Source organism: Microtus pennsylvanicus, chromosome 7 (genome assembly GCF_037038515.1).
Source record: "Microtus pennsylvanicus isolate mMicPen1 chromosome 7, mMicPen1.hap1, whole genome shotgun sequence".
NCBI lineage: Eukaryota > Metazoa > Chordata > Mammalia > Rodentia > Cricetidae > Microtus > Microtus pennsylvanicus.
The window spans coordinates 58574441-58591492 of NC_134585.1; the positions used below are offsets into that span (position 1 = coordinate 58574441).

Here is a 17052-nt window from a genome sequence, read left to right on the forward strand (position 1 = left end):
CACACACATAGATATACCTCATGTGCATGTGCACACACACACACACGTATTTATACTCGCACACGCGTGCACACACGCGTGCACAATTACAGAATTAGCAAGCACAGAAAACAGAGGAGCTTCCCAGTCCACATTCTTGAGATTTCTCAAGGCTTTTTATGCACTGTAACCTGGGGAGGTAGAACAATTTCAGCTCTGGTGGTTCTCCTTGGAAGGTAATTCTCATAGTGACCTGTGCTGTGTAGATTCTCTGAGCTACACAGCAGACTCCCAAGGAGCACCAAAGTTAGTCACATGCTGGCAGCGTTGTCAATGAGCATATGAAAAGAAGGCATGCTCACCAGCTAATTTTGAGCTTGCAGAAAAAACGCTCTGCCAGTTAATGGAGACCATGGCAGCCACCATTTGCAAATGTCTTCCTTGAGCCAGTTTTTTAATCCTCACATTATGAGGTGTGATGTCTTTAATAAGCTCCTTTTATAAGAAGAGTGTTATTTTGAAGGATTTTATATTGTCCCCAAGAAAGGATGCAGCAGGACCAGAACTCATAAGTACATACTTCTCTGCCCCTAAGTTCATGTGTGTGAAAGAGCCTGTGCTGATGCTGTGGCTTTGTTCTCCATCCCGCCTGCTCCCCCACCTCACAACTGGGTTCATTTTATTGCCTGTGTTTTCCCTTTTTCTGCTTTGTTGACAGACCACTATTAGCCAGTTCCTTGATAATGATGTGGCAAGCGACCTTGCTAGGAAGAGAGCTTGTTTCGTCACAACTCTAATGTGGCTTAGCATCAAAAACGGAACAAAGGCTACTGATAATGGCCTGGACCTTTTCAGTATGCAGATTTGTAATGGCACAAGTGACTTTCTATCAGCACAATGGGTTCTTAGCTCTTCTTTCATCACTGCCTGCTCCATACGTTAAGCTGTGAACAGAATAGTTTAATTTCCATGAATTACTCAGAGCTTGAAGAGTGAATGCTAAATTGAATTCTTCTGCGAGGCCGTGGGCTCTGCGTCCTCAGTGAACACAGAGCTCTGCTAAACTTGCCGTTTCCTGTCTTAAAACACAGGAAACTGTCTGTAAGAAAATAGTGCACTTAAAAGGCATGGTGGATTATATTTTAAATGAATGTAACAAAAATGTGGTTTTCTCTGATCATGCAAATAATTCAATCTGTATTTAACTACTAAAAAATAATTGTGCTGGCAGTTAGTGATAAGCAATACAAAGCAAAACAAGGTAAAATTTAAAGGAACAGATGTGTTCAGGTCTAGGAGTCTCAATCAGGTTTCTCTGCCCATTAAAAAATTTAAAAGGCAGGAAAAATCTTGAGCCAAAAGTAGCAGGGAAGAAATATCAAACTCAGCAGACAAAATCAGAAGTTGAAGAAAGACTTTTAGCCGAGGTAAGGAAGCACACAGATACAGTAGGCACACAGAAAAATGGGGGGAAAAGACCCCCCCAAAAGCAGAGGAGATATGCAAGGACCCGAAAATTTGGTGTTTTCTCTGGGGTTGCCTTTTAAAATCTCTGAAGGGTCTTTTCCCCTTCAGAGTAGGGTGGTTTTAGTTTGTAGAAGGACAGAATGGCTGCTTTTCCTAAGACTGGTGCTTGACATGCCCTAGTCTGGCCTCGAACTTGTTGAGCCAGTTCCTCAGCTGGGGCTCTGCTGGCGGGAGAAACAACCATAAGACCTTTGTTCTGAGTTGCCATACTTTGTCTCAGGGTTGGAGGGTGAAGACGAAGGCAGCCATTTTGAAGTTCACCATCTTTACTACCTAGTCATGTCCTTGTTTTTATCTGACTGCCTACCAGGGGTCTCTCTGACTCCTAGTCCTCAGCAAGGTACTGAATCAAACCATTGAGGAAACAGTTTTAGGAGGTGTGGTGTTTTAATACTGTTTGTGGTGAATGCCATCATACACTGCTGCTGGTTTCACCTCTCTCCTCCTGTGTGTGGGTTGGGGGACTAGGGAGTGTGCTCCATGAGTGCTCTACCACAGTTACAGCCGTAGTTCTATTATGTTTTTAAACTAATTTCCTTATGAAAACATTTTGGCTAAAGTGGGTGGAAGTTTCTAGGTGTTAAGCTGTTTATAAAATGCAGGGGTGCTAGGTGGTAGTGGCGCACGCCTTTAATCCCAGCACTCGGGAGGCAGAGGCAGGCGGATCTCTGTGAGATCGAAGCCAGCCTGGTCTAGAAGAGCTAGTTCCAGGACAAGAACCAAAAGCTACAGAGAAACCCTGTCTCGAAAATCAAAAAGAAAAAGGGGGGGTGGTGGTGGTTAGAACTCAGGTCAGTGTCAGGCACAGTGTGTCAGGCACAGTGCCTCATTCCCAACTCTTAAAAGGCTGGGCTGGGAATTTTGTCGGATTTTAAGGCCATTTGGTCCACCCGAGTTCCAAGTCACCCTAAACTACAGTATAAGACCAAACCTCAAAAAACAGACAAACAAAAAACCCAGAAGAGTCCTTAGATAGGTTGAACACACCCATTGATACCGCCCAAGGCAAGTTCAGTGCGTACCATGTGAATACCCCGGAGTGTGGTTCTACCCAGTCCACCTGCGCATGAACCTGTCTGCCTGAGTTTAGAACCTGGCTGTCTGGTGTGATCTCACGTGTGGCTGTTCCTTTACAGATGATGCAGTCTCTCAAGGCGCTGATCGAGAATGCAGATGCTGTGTATGAAAAGATTGTGCATTGCCAGAAGGCAGGTGAGTGGGTTTCTTTAAAACAAAACTACCACCATCATCAGTTTCCACAAAACTATGTTCTCGTTTTGGTACTCTGAAAAAAACAAATAAGATACTTATTTTTCCATGGCTAAACACTAAAGCAGTGGTTCTCAACCCCAGATGATGGGTGTCCCTGGAGAGAGATTGCAGATACATCAGCACCGGTTGACTAGGAGGCCCGTAACTACCAGACTCTGCCGATGGTCTAAACAAGGTGGCTAACATCGGTAGTGCCAGCACTTGGGACGCTGGGGCAGGATTGTGGTGAGTTTGAGAGCAATCTGGGCTACATAATGAGGCCTTTTCTCCAAAACTCAACCACCTCCAGGCGTTTCTAGCATGAAGCTATGATAAGAGCCTGTATTAATCTCTTCCTTGGTTCTGTATTTGCTGGGAAGCCTCCTGGCTGTCACCAGTGAGCTCGTAATGCGGTGAGGGTGACTGGAGTGAGGCATGGCTCTGAGAAAAGAGAGCCCCTTTACTGTTAGTGTGTTTCCATTTTCAGGTGTTGATAGAGTACTGCACTGTGCTGTAAAATGCCTTTTATGTGAGGAGCCTCTGTAGACAATGGGATTATGATGCAGTAAACATCTTGTACGTATAAAATGCCATATAGAGAAAACACACTGAACTCACCACCCTGCTGAGCAGTGTGGCGTAGATGCACAGCGCACCACAGAGCATAAGCTGTTGCCCATGAACACGTAGCTGCGGCCTGCCTTGGGAGTGAGAACGTTGGAACTCGAGCTGTGTATTCTTCCCACTTTCACTCCATGGCTGTGTTTAAAATCACAAGTTTGAGCCCTCGTAAACCAGGAACCATCTGTAGATATTTGTAGTTGTAATACTTTGCAAGTGTCTATATTGTGATGAAAATACAGTGTTTTCAGTTGTCCAGTTTCAAGGATCAGATTGTAAGGTTCTAACATGAAGATATTTCAAGTTTGAAGAAGGTTGACCTTGCTTTCTGGGGTCTCTTTACAATAAAGAGATTTCACAATTGCTGTGCTTTTTAAAAGCCACTTTTTCAGAAATGAGTTAAAGTAGATAGAAAATAAAGGCATGTGTGAAAAGTTTTGGTATTTATTGGATGAATATTCATATTTGTGACTAATCAAAAAACTCCCAAATCTACATTTTTTTTTGTCAGTAAAATACTGTTAGCAAAATGTTTTTATTTCTGGTCCTTTCCAAGCTAGTTCTCCCTACAGTATCCATCCAAATGCCATTTTGGCATGACATTATCCTACACAGAATAGCAGAACATGTGATGCTAATCTGATCTCCTAACTCACAAACAAGACCATCAACCAAGTCTCCCGCCATGTTGCCAATGTTATCGAAGATTCGTCGTATACCATCTGCTCCCTCATTTAATAAATACATTTTGAACTTTTATATGCATAAGGCTCTTGATAGCTCTTACATACCAAAATGTGAAAAGTATGTGGGTCTAATTTTATCTTTCTAGAATCTTCAAATCATGCAGAAGATATGGTTGGAATGTTGGGTACTTAAAGAGTAGTGGTTCTCAACCTTCCTGACACGGCGACCCTTTAGTACAGTTCCTCATGTTGTGCTGACTCCCAACTACAAAATTATTCCGTTGCTGCTTTCTAACTTTAATATTTTTGGAGATAGAGGTTTGCCAAAGGGTTTGTGACCTGTGGGTCGAGAGCCACTGCCTTGGTGTGTTGTTAGTCAGTACTCTCAGCTCACTCGAGAAGTGATGCAGAGCCTCTGAGGTTTATAACAAGACAAGAGGGTTACTGAGCAAAAGGCTTCAGCTGTGTGCGCAGAATTTGAAAAAACAGAATTAGTTGGGAACATTGTCAATCTTGAGAAGGTGCTTCTGAAAGCAGGGAGGAAGGAAAGGAAGTACCCTGTTGCTCTGCAGGCTGCTCTTCCCCTGCTTCCCCACCCATTCTCACAGACTTTCCCTCCAGCAGGACTCACTCGCCAGGATGTAGTACTGTTGAAGTTGCCCAGTGTTTCTGAAGACCTTTCATGATGCTAGGGTTTGTGTTACTAAAGTGTTCTGTTGAGTCCTTCAGTCCACTAGGGTTTGTGTTACTAAAGTGTTCTGTTGAGTCCTTCAGTCCACTAGGGTTCGTGTTACTAAAGTGTTCTGTGGAGTCCTTCAGTCCACTTTCTCCCTTCAGTTGACAGAACTTCAGTTGTGCATTTTATTACTGTATTTCATCTTCCAAATCAGACTGCTTCCTACAGCAGCAAGATTGTATGTTGTCACACTCTGTATCTTGCCCAAAACATGCATTCTAAGATTCTGTGCAGGTGTTAACTAAAGAAATGGGATTTGACTTTTATTAAGTATTCTGTTAAACACATGTATCAGTATGTTGAATTTTGTGAAATTTTAAACAGGAACTCTGTTAATTCAACTATTTGTGTGGGGTTTTTTCTTTGCAGATTCACAGGTTTATGAAATTTGATAACGTCTATAATGGGCTTGTGTTGTGCAGCTGATAAGAAAATGCTTGCTGCACGCAGTAGAATGTTGTATAGCAGGCATTAGTCTGATGAGACGTGGGGTGACCACTGTGTGAGGCTCCAGGTTAGCCCTGGAGAGAAAGCTACAAATAGGCAAACCAAGATGACTTTTAGGTTTAAGTTACCCTTGCCACTATGCAGGAGGTCTTAGACCCCTGGTCTTTCATTCTTTATGTTTATAGTTATTGTAAGGACATACAGTCATTAGTCAAATGAAGAATTGCTAACCTGTATCGAGTTCAGAAGACACTTGTGTAAGATTTTACTATAGAAGTCATTATGGCTCCACTTGAAGAACTTCAATCTTTCACAGGAAGATCAGGTCACCAGAATGTCATAAAGAAGGAACTCAGACGAATTTCTAGCTTTTAAGTCAAAATTCATATTTTATTAGATACCATTTCATTTAAACAACTCAGTGGAATAGTAATTCTAGCCAGCATCCACCCATCACTTTTTAAGGTGTGTGCCTTTGCTTACACTCCTTGAACTTCAATAGATTTTGTGGGAGAGAAGTGCATCGTTGGTGTTGTGGAGAGAGAGTTGGGCAGGCCCTGTTGCTCTGAGGAGCAGTCAGTCTGCAGGCCCCCAGGGGGACAGACCCTTGAGGGCAGGAGAACAAGCCATGGGAACAGTACTGATGGGTAGCAAGGCTTCTCTAGTTTATTCTTTCAGGGAAAGCTAGGGCAGAGAGAATTAGGGGGTAAGAAAAATGTTTAATGAGAAAATGCTTGTTCATGGGAACCTGGAGGACCCAGTAAAGAAGGAAGATGTTCAAACACACGCACACTTAGAATTAAAAACGAAAATGATGAGGTGAGGAGGGATGGAACACTTGATCTTAAGAAGGGAGCAGACCCTTTTCTGAGACAGCAGAAACAATGTGACTTTTAGAGAAAGGATAAGATCTGAGGAGGGCATTTGCCTGAGCAGCTGCACAGAGAAGTGCTGCCCCAGGGAGCCTCAGCTTGGGGAAGCAAGGGGAAGGGGAAGCTGGGGACTCCGTGGGTAGATTTGTTCAGTTGGGGCTCACAGTGCCATCTGAAGAAGCTGGTTACAAACTGTATCGTGCAAGGCACTGCAGGAGGCACCGTCTGAACACCATATGAATAAGACCAAGAAGTGACGACAGACAGAACTATGCAGGAATAAGTGTGTATGACAAGAAGTGACGACAGACAGAACTATGCAGGAATAAGTGTGTATGACAGGAAGTGAGGACAGACAGAACTATGCAGGAATAAGTGTGTATGACAAGAAGTGACGACAGACAGAACTATGCAGGAATAAGTGTGTATGACAGGAAGTGAGGACAGACAGAACTATGCAGGAATAAGTGTGTATGACAGGAAGTGAGGACAGACAGAACTATGCAGGAATAAGTGTGTATGACAGGAAGTGAGGACAGACAGAACTATGCAGGAATAAGTGTGTATGACAGGAAGTGAGGACAGACAGAACTATGCAGGAATAAGTGTGTATGACTTAGCACACCCTTTCTTAAGCGAGCAAGTGTAAGGACACATGCAGGAGAGCTGATCAGGAACCTGCAGAGGAAGAATTATTTTTAAAACATACATACACACTGATGCAATCTGTCAAATTCTTCTAGAAAAAGAACTATTTCCCCCTTGTCTCTATTTCTTTTTCTCTTCCAATGTCCGAATCTATAGCCCTGCTTTGTCGTATGGGTCTCCTTCTCATCACTGAATTGCCTTCCTTCTTGAAGCTCAGGGAACTAGATGGAAACACATTTTTATCGGGTAGTTTTAAGTGGAAAATCTTCACTGGAGGAGACTATGTACTTCCTGTTAAAGAATTAACACCTTTGATTAATATTTGTTCACTCCTGATACCTCATTAAAATGACCACAGGGGCTTTTTTTTAAATGAAATCCATAAAGACAATAGGAACAGCAATATTTCAGGAACTGAAAGCAGCCGAACAAGGGACAGTGACCCAATGAGTGGTAATTGTTCATCTGCTGCCCCAGGAAAGCTGCATAGAAGCTGGCGTGGTGGCAGTGGAAGTAGATGGGGTCCAACCAGCAATTTCATTCACACTGCACACTACCTGCTTGGATGTGTAGATGCCCAGGAGGGCATCTACATGTGGAAGCTCCAGGAGGCTCACAGGCAGTCCAGTTCCTAGTCCAGTTCCTAGCTTCAGCGCCCCTGAGTAAAGGGAATAAGGCAACCCTCCAGAGAGTAAAAGCTTTTATTGCCTTCCTCTTAGCTGGTTAATGGAACTTCATCTAGAATGAGTCCTTTATAGCTCTCTATCTATATATGTTTTTCAGAATCTGATTTTGAAGTTTTGTGCTAATGACTGAGTCAGCTTTCTTGACAGAGGTTTCTGTCCCACTCGGTCCTGCAGCTGTTCAGTCCCAGAGAAACACACAGAAGTCTACATTAGTTATAAAGTGCATGGCTTATTAGCTCAGGCTTTCTTATTAACTAACTCTTATATCTTACATTAACCCATAATTCTTGATTGTGTTTGCCACGTGGCTTGGTACCTTTATCAGTGAGGCATTCTCATCTTGCTTCCTCTGCATCTGGGTGACGACTGCAGACTGAGCCTTTCCTCTTCACAGAATTCTCCTGTTCTGGTCGCCCTGCCTATACTTTTCTACCTGGCTACTGGCCAATCAGTGTTTTATTAAAACCAATACAAGTGACAAATCTTTATAGGAACAAGACCATTGTCCCACAGCTCTTCCCCCTTTTTTTCAAAGCAAAAACTGTGAATCTAATCTCCCTTGCTTAGCTTTCTTTCTGACCATTATCTGTAACAACTTGCAACCAACACTCTAAACAAAGAAAAACATCCATAATCCATTTTGGGGGAACATGGGCATAGTTTTCTAGGCTACTTTCTGCTGATTGGGGGTGCTGATAATCCTATGGGGACCTAAAGAAAACTTAGGATTATGGTCAGGTCTTGACTGGAATATTTTGTGAGGCTTGATTATCTCAGGCAACAGTGTTAAGGCTATTTTTGATGTTCTTGATCTCAGAGGAAACTCAAACAGAGGTCCTCTAAACTATTGGATCATTTGGGCCATCCGCTCCTATTGGAGATTTTTCAGATGGTCTTCCTTTATAAAACTTGATTTTTCTTAACGTAGAATGAATCTACGGCCTCCCATTTCCTGTGGGAACAAAAGCGAAACCTCTTCTCCAAAGTAACATATCTTTTCACTTAAATTTTGAAGTCAAGGCATCAAAGACAGCACAATAACATATAGTATCCAGATTCTTTGTGTATTTTCCATCTTTATGTAGCTTTTTAACCTTTATTTCTTTTTTTTTTTTTTTAATTTTTTTATTGATAAAAGGAGGATAAAGAAAAGAAAAAAAAAACAAATTTCCACCTCCTCCCACCAGGCTCCCATTTCCCTCCCCCTCCTCCCACTCTTCTCCCCCTCCTCCCACTCTTCTCCCCCTCCTCCCACCCCTCTCCCCTTCCCCCCACTCCTCTCCCCCTCCCTTTCCAGTCCAGAGAGCTGTCAGGGTTCCCTGCCCTGTGGTACGTCCTAGGTCCTCCCCCCTCCATCCATATCTAGGAAGGTGAACATCCAGACTGGCTAGGCTCCCACCAAGCCAGCACATTGCATAGGATCAAAACCGCGTGCCATTGTCCTTGGCGTCTCATCAGCCCTCATTGTTCGCCATGTTCCGAGAGTCCAGTTTTATCCCATGCTTTTTCTGGTAACAGTCCAGCTGGCCTTGGTGAGCTCGCAGTAGATCATCTCCACTGTCTCAGTGGGTGGGTGCACTCCTCGTGGTCCCGACATCTTTGCTCATGTTCTCACTCCTTCTGCTCCTCATTGGGACCTTGGGAGCTCAGTCCAGTGCTCCAGTGTGAGTCTCTGTCTCTATCTCCATCCATCGCCAGATGCAAGTTCTAGGATGGTATGCAATATATTCGTCAGTATTGCTCTAGGGTAGGGTCATTTCAGGTTCCCTATCCTCAGCTGCCCAGGGAACTAACTGGGGACCTCAGCTTGGGCACCTGGGAGCCCCTCTAGGGTCAAGTCTCCTGCCCACCCTAAAGTGGGTCCCTTAACTAAGAATTGTGGTTCCGTGCTCCCCTATACAACCTTCCTTTATCCCGATCCTCCTGTTTCCCCAAGTCCACCCTCCTTCCCTTCTACCTTTTCTCTCCCCATCTCCCCTAACCCCCATCCCACCCCACCCCCAAGATCCCACTTTTCCCCCCGGCAATTTTGTCTACTTCCCTTATCCAAGAGGATAACTATATGTTTTTCCTTGGGTTCACCTTCTTACTTAGCTTCTTTAGATTCGCCTATTGTAGACTCCGTGAACCCTATTTATGACTAGAAACCAATTATGAGTGAGTACATCCCATGTTCGTCTTTTTGGGCCTGGGATACCTCACTCAGGATAGTGTTTTCTATTTCCATCCATTTGCATGCAAAATTCGAGAAGTCATTGTTTTTTACCGCAGCGTAGTACTCTAGTGTGTATATATTCCATACTTTCTTCATCCATTCTTCCATTGAAGGGCATCTAGGTTGTTTCCAGGTTCTGGCTATTACAAATAATACTGCTATGAACATAGTTGAACAAATGCTTTTGACATGTGATAGAGCATCTCTTGGGTAAATTCCCAAGAGTGGTATTGCTGGGTCCAGGGGTAGGTTGATCCCGAATTTCCGGAGAAACCGAAACACTGACTTCCACAGTGGTTGCACAAGATTGCATTCCCACCAGCAATGGATGAGGGTACCCCTTCCTCCACAGCCTCTCCAGCAAAGGCTATCCTTGTTGTTTTTGACTTTAGCCAATCTTACAGGTGTAAGATGATATCTCAAAGTTGTTTTGATTTGCATTTCCCTGATCGCTAAGGAGGTTGAGCATGACCTTAAGTGTCTTTTGGTCATTTGAACTTCTTCTGTTGAGAATTCTCTGTTCAGTTCAGCGCCCCATTTTTTAATTGGGTTAATTAGCATTTTAAAGTCTAGTTTCTTGAGTTCTCTATATATTTTGGAGATCAGACCTTTGTCTGTTGCGGGGTTAGTGAAGATCTTCTCCCAGTCAGTGGGTTGCCTTTGTGTCTTAGTGACAGTGTCCTTTGCTATACAGAAGCTTCTCAGTTTTAGTAGGTCCCATTTATTCAATGTTGCCCTTAATGTCTGTGCTTCTGGGGTTATACCTAAGAAGCGATCGCCTGTGCCCATCTGTTGTAGGGTATTGCCCACTTTCTCTTCTATCAGGTTCAGTGTTTTCGGGCTGATATTGAGGTCTTTAATCCATTTGGACTTGAGTTTTGTGCACGGTGATAGATATGGGTCTATTTTCATTCTTCTACAGGTTGACATCCAGTTGTGCCAGCACCATTTGTTGAAGATGCTTTCTTTCTTCCAATGTAAACTTTTAGCTCCTTTATCGAAAATGAGGTGTTCATAGGTTTGTGGGATAAAGTCCGGGTCTTCTATACGATTCCATTGGTCGACTTCTCTGTTTTTATGCCAGTACCACCCTGTTTTCATTACTGTAGCTCTGTAATAGAGTTTGAAGTCAGGGATGGTAATGCCTCCAGAAGATCCTTTATTGTATAGGATTGTTTTGGCTATCCTGGGTTTTTTGTTTTTCCATATAAAGTTGATTATTGTCCTCTCCAGATCTGTGAAGAATTTTGATGGGATCTTGATGGGGATTGCATTGAATCTATAAATTGCCTTTGGTAGAATTGCCATTTTTACTATGTTGATCCTCCCAATCCAAGAGCAAGGGATGTCCATCCATTTTTTGGTATCCTCTTCAATTTCTTTCTTCAATGCCTTAAAGTTCTTGTCAAATAGATCTTTCACTTCCTTGGTTAGATTTACCCCAAGATATTTTATGCTGTTTGTGGCTATCGTGAATGGAGAAGCTTCTCTGATTTCCCTCTCTGCTTCCATATCCTTTGAGTATAGGAGGGCGACTGATTTTTTGGAGTTGATCTTGTATCCTGCCACATTACTAAAGCTGTTTATCAGCTGTAAAAGTTCTTTGGTGGAATTTTGGGGGTCGCTTATGTACACTATCATATCATCTGCGAATAACGAAAGTTTAACTTCTTCATTTCCAATTCGAATCCCCTTGATCCCATTATGCTGTCTTATTGCTATTGCTAGAACTTCCAGCACTATATTGAAGAGGTATGGCGAAAGTGGGCAGCCTTGTCGTGTTCCTGAGTTAAGCGGGATGGCTTTGAGTTTCTCTCCATTTAATTTGATGTTAGCTGTCGGCTTGCTGTATATAGCTTTTATTATATTTAGGTATGACCCTTGTATCCCTAATCTCTCCAAGACTTTTAACATAAATGGATGTTGAATATTGTCAAATGCTTTTTCAGCATCTAATGAAATGATCATATGGTTTTTTTTCTTTCAGTTTATTTATATGATGGATTACATTGATAGATTTTCGTATGTTGAACCAGCCCTGCATCTCAGGAATGAAGCCTACTTGATCATAATGGATAATTTTTCGGATGTGTTCTTGGATTCGGTTTGCCAGTATTTTGTTGAGGATTTTTGCGTCGATATTCATGAGTGAGATCGGCCTGTAATTCTCTTTCCTGGTTGAGTCTTTGTGTGGTTTTGGTATCAGAGTAACTGTAGCTTCATAAAAGGAATTTGGTAATGACCCTTCTGTTTCTATATTGTGGAATACATTGAGGAGTATAGGTATTAGGTCTTCTTGGAAGTTCTGGTAGAATTCCGCATTGAAACCATCTGGCCCTGGGCTTTTTTTGGTAGGGAGGTTTTTGATAACAGCTTCTAGTTCTTCGCGACTGACAGGTCTGTTTAGCTTGTTCACCTGGTCCTGATTTAATTTTGGTAAATCGTATTTATCTAAGAAAGTGTCCATTTCTTTTACATTTTCCAGTTTAGTGGCATACAAGCTTTTGTAGTAAGATCTAATGACTCTCTGAATTTCCTCTGTGTTTGTGGTTATGTCCCCCTTTTCATTTCTGATCTTATTGATTTGCAAATTTTCTCTCTGCCGTTTGATTAGTTTGGATAGGGGTTTGTCAATCTTGTTTATTTTTTCCAGGAACCAGCTTCTTGATTCATTGATTCTTTGGATTGTTTTTTGTGTTTCTATTTTGTTGATTTCAGCCCTCAGTTTGATTATTTCCAGTCTTCTACTCCTCCTAGGTGAGTCTGCTTCTTTTTTTTCTAGAGCTTTCAGGTGGGCTGTTAAGTCTCCAATATGTGCTTTCTCTGTTTTCTTTAAGTGGGCACTTAGTGCTATGAACTTTCCTCTCAGGACTGCTTTCATAGTGTCCCATAAGTTCGAGTATGTTGTTTCTTTATTTTCATTGAATTCAAGGAAGACTTTAATTTCTTTCTTTATTTCCTCCTTAATCCAGGTATGGTTCAGTAGTTGACTGTTCAGTTTCCATGAGTTTGTAGGCTTTCTGGGGGTAGCATTGTTGCTGAATTCTAACTTTAATCCATGGTGGTCTGATAAGACACAGGTGGTTAGTAATATTTTTTTGTAGCTGTGTAAGTTAGCTTTGTTACCAAGTATGTGGTCAATTTTCGAGAAGGTTCCATGAGCTGCAGAGAAAAAGGTATATTCTTTCCTATTTGGGTGGAATATTCTATAGATGTCTGTTAAGTCCATTTGCTTCATTACCTCCATTAATTCTCTAATTTCTCTGTTAGGTTTCTGTCTGATTGACCTGTCCATTGGTGAAAGAGGAGTGTTGAAGTCTCCTACTATTAGTGTGTGCGGTTTGATGGCTGCCTTGAATTTTAGCAATGTTTCTTTTACATACGTGGGTGCTTTTATATTAGGGGCATAGATATTCAGGATTGAGATTTCTTCCTGATGAATTTTTCCTGTTATGAGTATAAAATGTCCCTCTCCATCTCTTTTGATTGATTTAAGTTTGAAGTCAACTTTGTTAGAAATTAGTATGGCCACACCTGCTTGTTTCTTAGGTCCATTTGCTTGATAAGCCTTTTCCCAGCCCTTTACTCTGAGTAGGTGCCTGTCTTTGTGGTTGATGTGTGTTTCTTGTAGACAGCAGAATGTTGGATCCTGTTTTCGTATCCAGTCTCTTAGCCTGTGCCTTTTTATAGGTGAGTTGAGTCCATTGACATTAAGTGATATTAATGACCAGTGGTTGTTAACTCCGGTCACTTTTTAAGTAGTAGGGTTTGTGTGTTTCCCTTCTTTGAGTTGCGCTGGTGAAGGGTCTCTAGATGTCTGAGTTATTGAGGTCTTTGTTGGACTCCTTGGTTAGTGATTTTCCTTCTATTATTTTCTGTAAGGCTGGATTTGTGGCTACGTATTGCTTAAATTTGTTTTTATCCTGGAAAATTTTGTTTTCTCCATTTATGGTGAACGAAAGCTTGGCTGGATATAGTAGTCTGGGCTTGCATCCATGGTCTCTTAGTTTTTGCAGTACATCTATCCAGGACCTTCTGGCTTTCATGGTTTCCATAGAGAAGTCAGGTGTAAGTCTGATAGGTTTACCTTTATAAGTAAGTTGGCCTTTTTCCTTTGCGGCTCTTAATATTCTTTCTTTATTCTGTATATTTTGTGTTTTGATTATTATATGGCGAGGGGATGTTTTTTTTTGATCCAGCCTATTTGGGGTTCTGTATGCCTCTTGAACCTTCATAGGTACATCCTTCTTCAGGTTGGGAAAGTTTTCTTCTATAATTTTGTTAAGTATATTTTCTGGACCGTTGAGCTGCACTTCTTCTCCTTCTTCTACTCCAATTATTCTTAGGTTTGGTCTTTTTATTGTGTCCCATATTTCCTGAATGTTTTGTGATGAGAGTTTGTTGGACTTGCTGTTTTCTTTGATCAGTGCGTTTATTTTCTCTATGTTATCCTCAGACTCTGAGATTCTTTCTTCTATCTCTTGTATTCTGCTGGTTATGCTTGTTTCTGTAGTCTCTATTCGTTTACCTAGGTTTTCCATATCCAGCCGGCCCTCTGTTTGTGTTTTCTTCTTTGCCTCCATTTCATTTTTCAAATCATGAACTGTTTCCATTATCTGCTTGATTGTTTTTCCTTGCTTTCCTAGGGTATCATTCACTGATTTACTCAATTCCTCGAACTTTCTGTTATACTTCTCATCCATTTCTATAAGGGCGTTTTTTATATGCTGTTTAAGGGTGTCAATCACTGTCATGAAGTCAGTCTTTTCTCCTTCTTCATGATTAAGGTGTTCATGTCCTCCTGTTGTGAGGTCACTGGCTTCTGGTGGTTTCGTGTTGTTCTTCAGATTGTTGGGTGAATTCTTGCATTGGCGTCTCCCCATCTCTTCCTTCCAATATTCTCCTATGGATCTTCTTTTACAGGATCAGGTCTTCTTGCCAACTGATGTACCTTCCAAGTGATGTCACTCCCCCGTGATGTTTCTCCTGGAGTCCAGTTCCGATCTCCTTGCTGCTTGGTTAGCTTCCAAACAAAGGCCCACCCTGCTTGCTGCAGGCAGGTTATGGAGGCAAAGGAGCTACCACCTTCCCCTTTGCACTCACCTTCGGGTTCAGTCCCAGCGCCCAGGCAGGCTGAACAGGGCGGCACTCTGCTCCAAGAAGGGAGGGATGGAGGGAGACAGGGGGTAGGGGGATCTGGATGTAAGCTGGATGGGATAGGAAGAGAGAGGAGGTACCGGGCAGTGTAGCCCTGTAGGTTGATCAGGAAGTGTAGGCGGGCTGTTCCCGGGTGCCGCAGCACTCACTCACCACAATGATGTCTCACTAGGAGCCCTGATCGAAACTCCGTGCTGCTTGGTTCGCTCGCAGACAAAGGGCCCACCCTGCTTGCTGCAGGCGGGCTATGGGGACAAAGAAGCCCCCGAGCTCCCCTTTACCCTACGCTTGGGGTTAGGACCCAGCGCCCAAGCAGGCAGAGCAGGGAGGCTCTCTGCCACCAGGGAAGGGAGGGGGAAGAGAAACAGAGGGTGGGGGGATCTGGATGTAAGCTGGATGGGATAGGAAGAGAGAGGAGGTACCGGGCAGTGTAGCCCTGTAGGTTGATCAGGAAGTGTAGGCGGGCTGTTCCCGGGTGCCGCAGCACTCGCTCACCACAATGATGTCTCACTAGGTGCCCTGATGAAACTCCGTGCTGCTTGGTTCGCTCGCAGACAAAGGGCCCACCCTGCTTGCTGCAGGCGGGCTATGGGGACAAAGAAGCCCCCGAGCTCCCCTTTACCCTACGCTTGGGGTTAGGACCCAGCGCCCAAGCAGGCAGAGCAGGGAGGTTCTCTGCCACCAGGGAAGGGAGGGGGAAGAGAAACAGAGGGTGGGGGGATCTGGATGTAAGCTGGATGGGATAGGAAGAGAGAGGAGGTACCGGGCAGTGTAGCCCTGTAGGTTGATCAGGAAGTGTAGGCGGGCTGTTCCCGGGTGCCGCAGCACTCACTCACCACAATGATGTCTCACTAGGTGCCCTGATCGAAACTCCGTGCTGCTTGGTTCGCTCGCAGACAAAGGGCCCACCCTGCTTGCTGCAGGCGGGCTATGGGGACAAAGAAGCCCCCGAGCTCCCCTTTACCCTACGCTTGGGGTTAGGACCCAGCGCCCAAGCAGGCAGAGCAGGGAGGTTCTCTGCCACCAGGGAAGGGAGGGGGAAGAGAAACAGAGGGTGGGGGGATCTGGATGTAAGCTGGATGGGATAGGAAGAGAGAGGAGGTACCAGGCAGTGTAGCCCTGTAGGTTGATCAGGAAGTGTAGGCGGGCTGTTCCCGGGTGCCGCAGCACTCACTCACCACAATGATGTCTCACTAGGTGCCCTGATCGAAACTCCGTGCTGCTTGGTTAGCTCGCAGACAAAGGGCCCACCCTGCTTGCTGCAGGCGGGCTATGGGGACAAAGAAGCCCCCGAGCTCCCCTTTACCCTACGCTTGGGGTTAGGACCCAGCGCCCAAGCAGGCAGAGCAGGGAGGTTCTCTGCCACCAGGGAAGGGAGGGGGAAGAGAAACAGAGGGTGGGGGGATCTGGATGTAAGCTGGATGGGATAGGAAGAGAGAGGAGGTACCGGGCAGTGTAGCCCTGTAGGTTGATCAGGAAGTGTAGGCGGGCTGTTCCCGGGTGCCGCAGCACTCACTCACCACAATGATGTCTCACTAGGTGCCCTGATCGAAACTCCGTGCTGCTTGGTTCGCTCGCAGACAAAGGGCCCACCCTGCTTGCTGCAGGCGGGCTATGGGGGCAAAGAAGCCCCCGAGCTCCCCTTTACCCTACGCTTGGGGTTAGGACCCAGCGCCCAAGCAGGCAGAGCAGGGAGGCTCTCTGCCACCAGGGAAGGGAGGGGGAAGAGGACCTTTATTTCTTTTATTTTTATTTTTAATTTTTGGTTTTTTGGGACAGGGTTTCTCTGTGTACCTTGAACTCACAGGGATTCTCCTGTCTTTGCCTCCCAAGTGTTGGGATTAAAGGTGTGTGCCACCACATCCACCTTCTCTCTCTTTCTCTCTCTCTCTCTCTCTCTCTCTCTCTCTCTCTCTCTCTCTCTCTCTCTCTCTCTCTTTTACTTTTCTGTCCCAATATATTTTTAAACACACTGCAAACTGGTTTTTGTTTTTGGTCTGAATCTATCTTTATTGTATATCTCTCTTTTTTTTTCACCCACATGAGTCTTTAATTTGCTAAGTGATATGGCTAGGATTAAAGCCGTGGCTTTGACAACTGGATCCACCCCATTCCTTAACTTTCTGATAGTATAGCTTCATAGCAGAGGTACTGGTGTGAGCCATGTTTATTGCCACAACTCTATGGAGTTTCAAGGTCCCTGCCACCACCAAAAAGCATCCTGTCA

At 44.0% G+C, this 17052-nt stretch overlaps 1 protein-coding gene across 1 annotated transcript in view; it reads left to right on the forward strand.

Annotated features, from left to right (window-relative positions):
- The window catches only part of Plcl2 (phospholipase C like 2), a 192686-nt gene that overhangs the window by 145859 nt on the left and 29775 nt on the right, over positions 1–17052 (forward strand). Inside the window, exon 5 of the mRNA XM_075980960.1 lies at positions 2643–2718. Coding sequence (XP_075837075.1) covers positions 2643–2718 — 76 coding nt within the window. The remainder of the gene's footprint in view (positions 1–2642; positions 2719–17052) is intronic.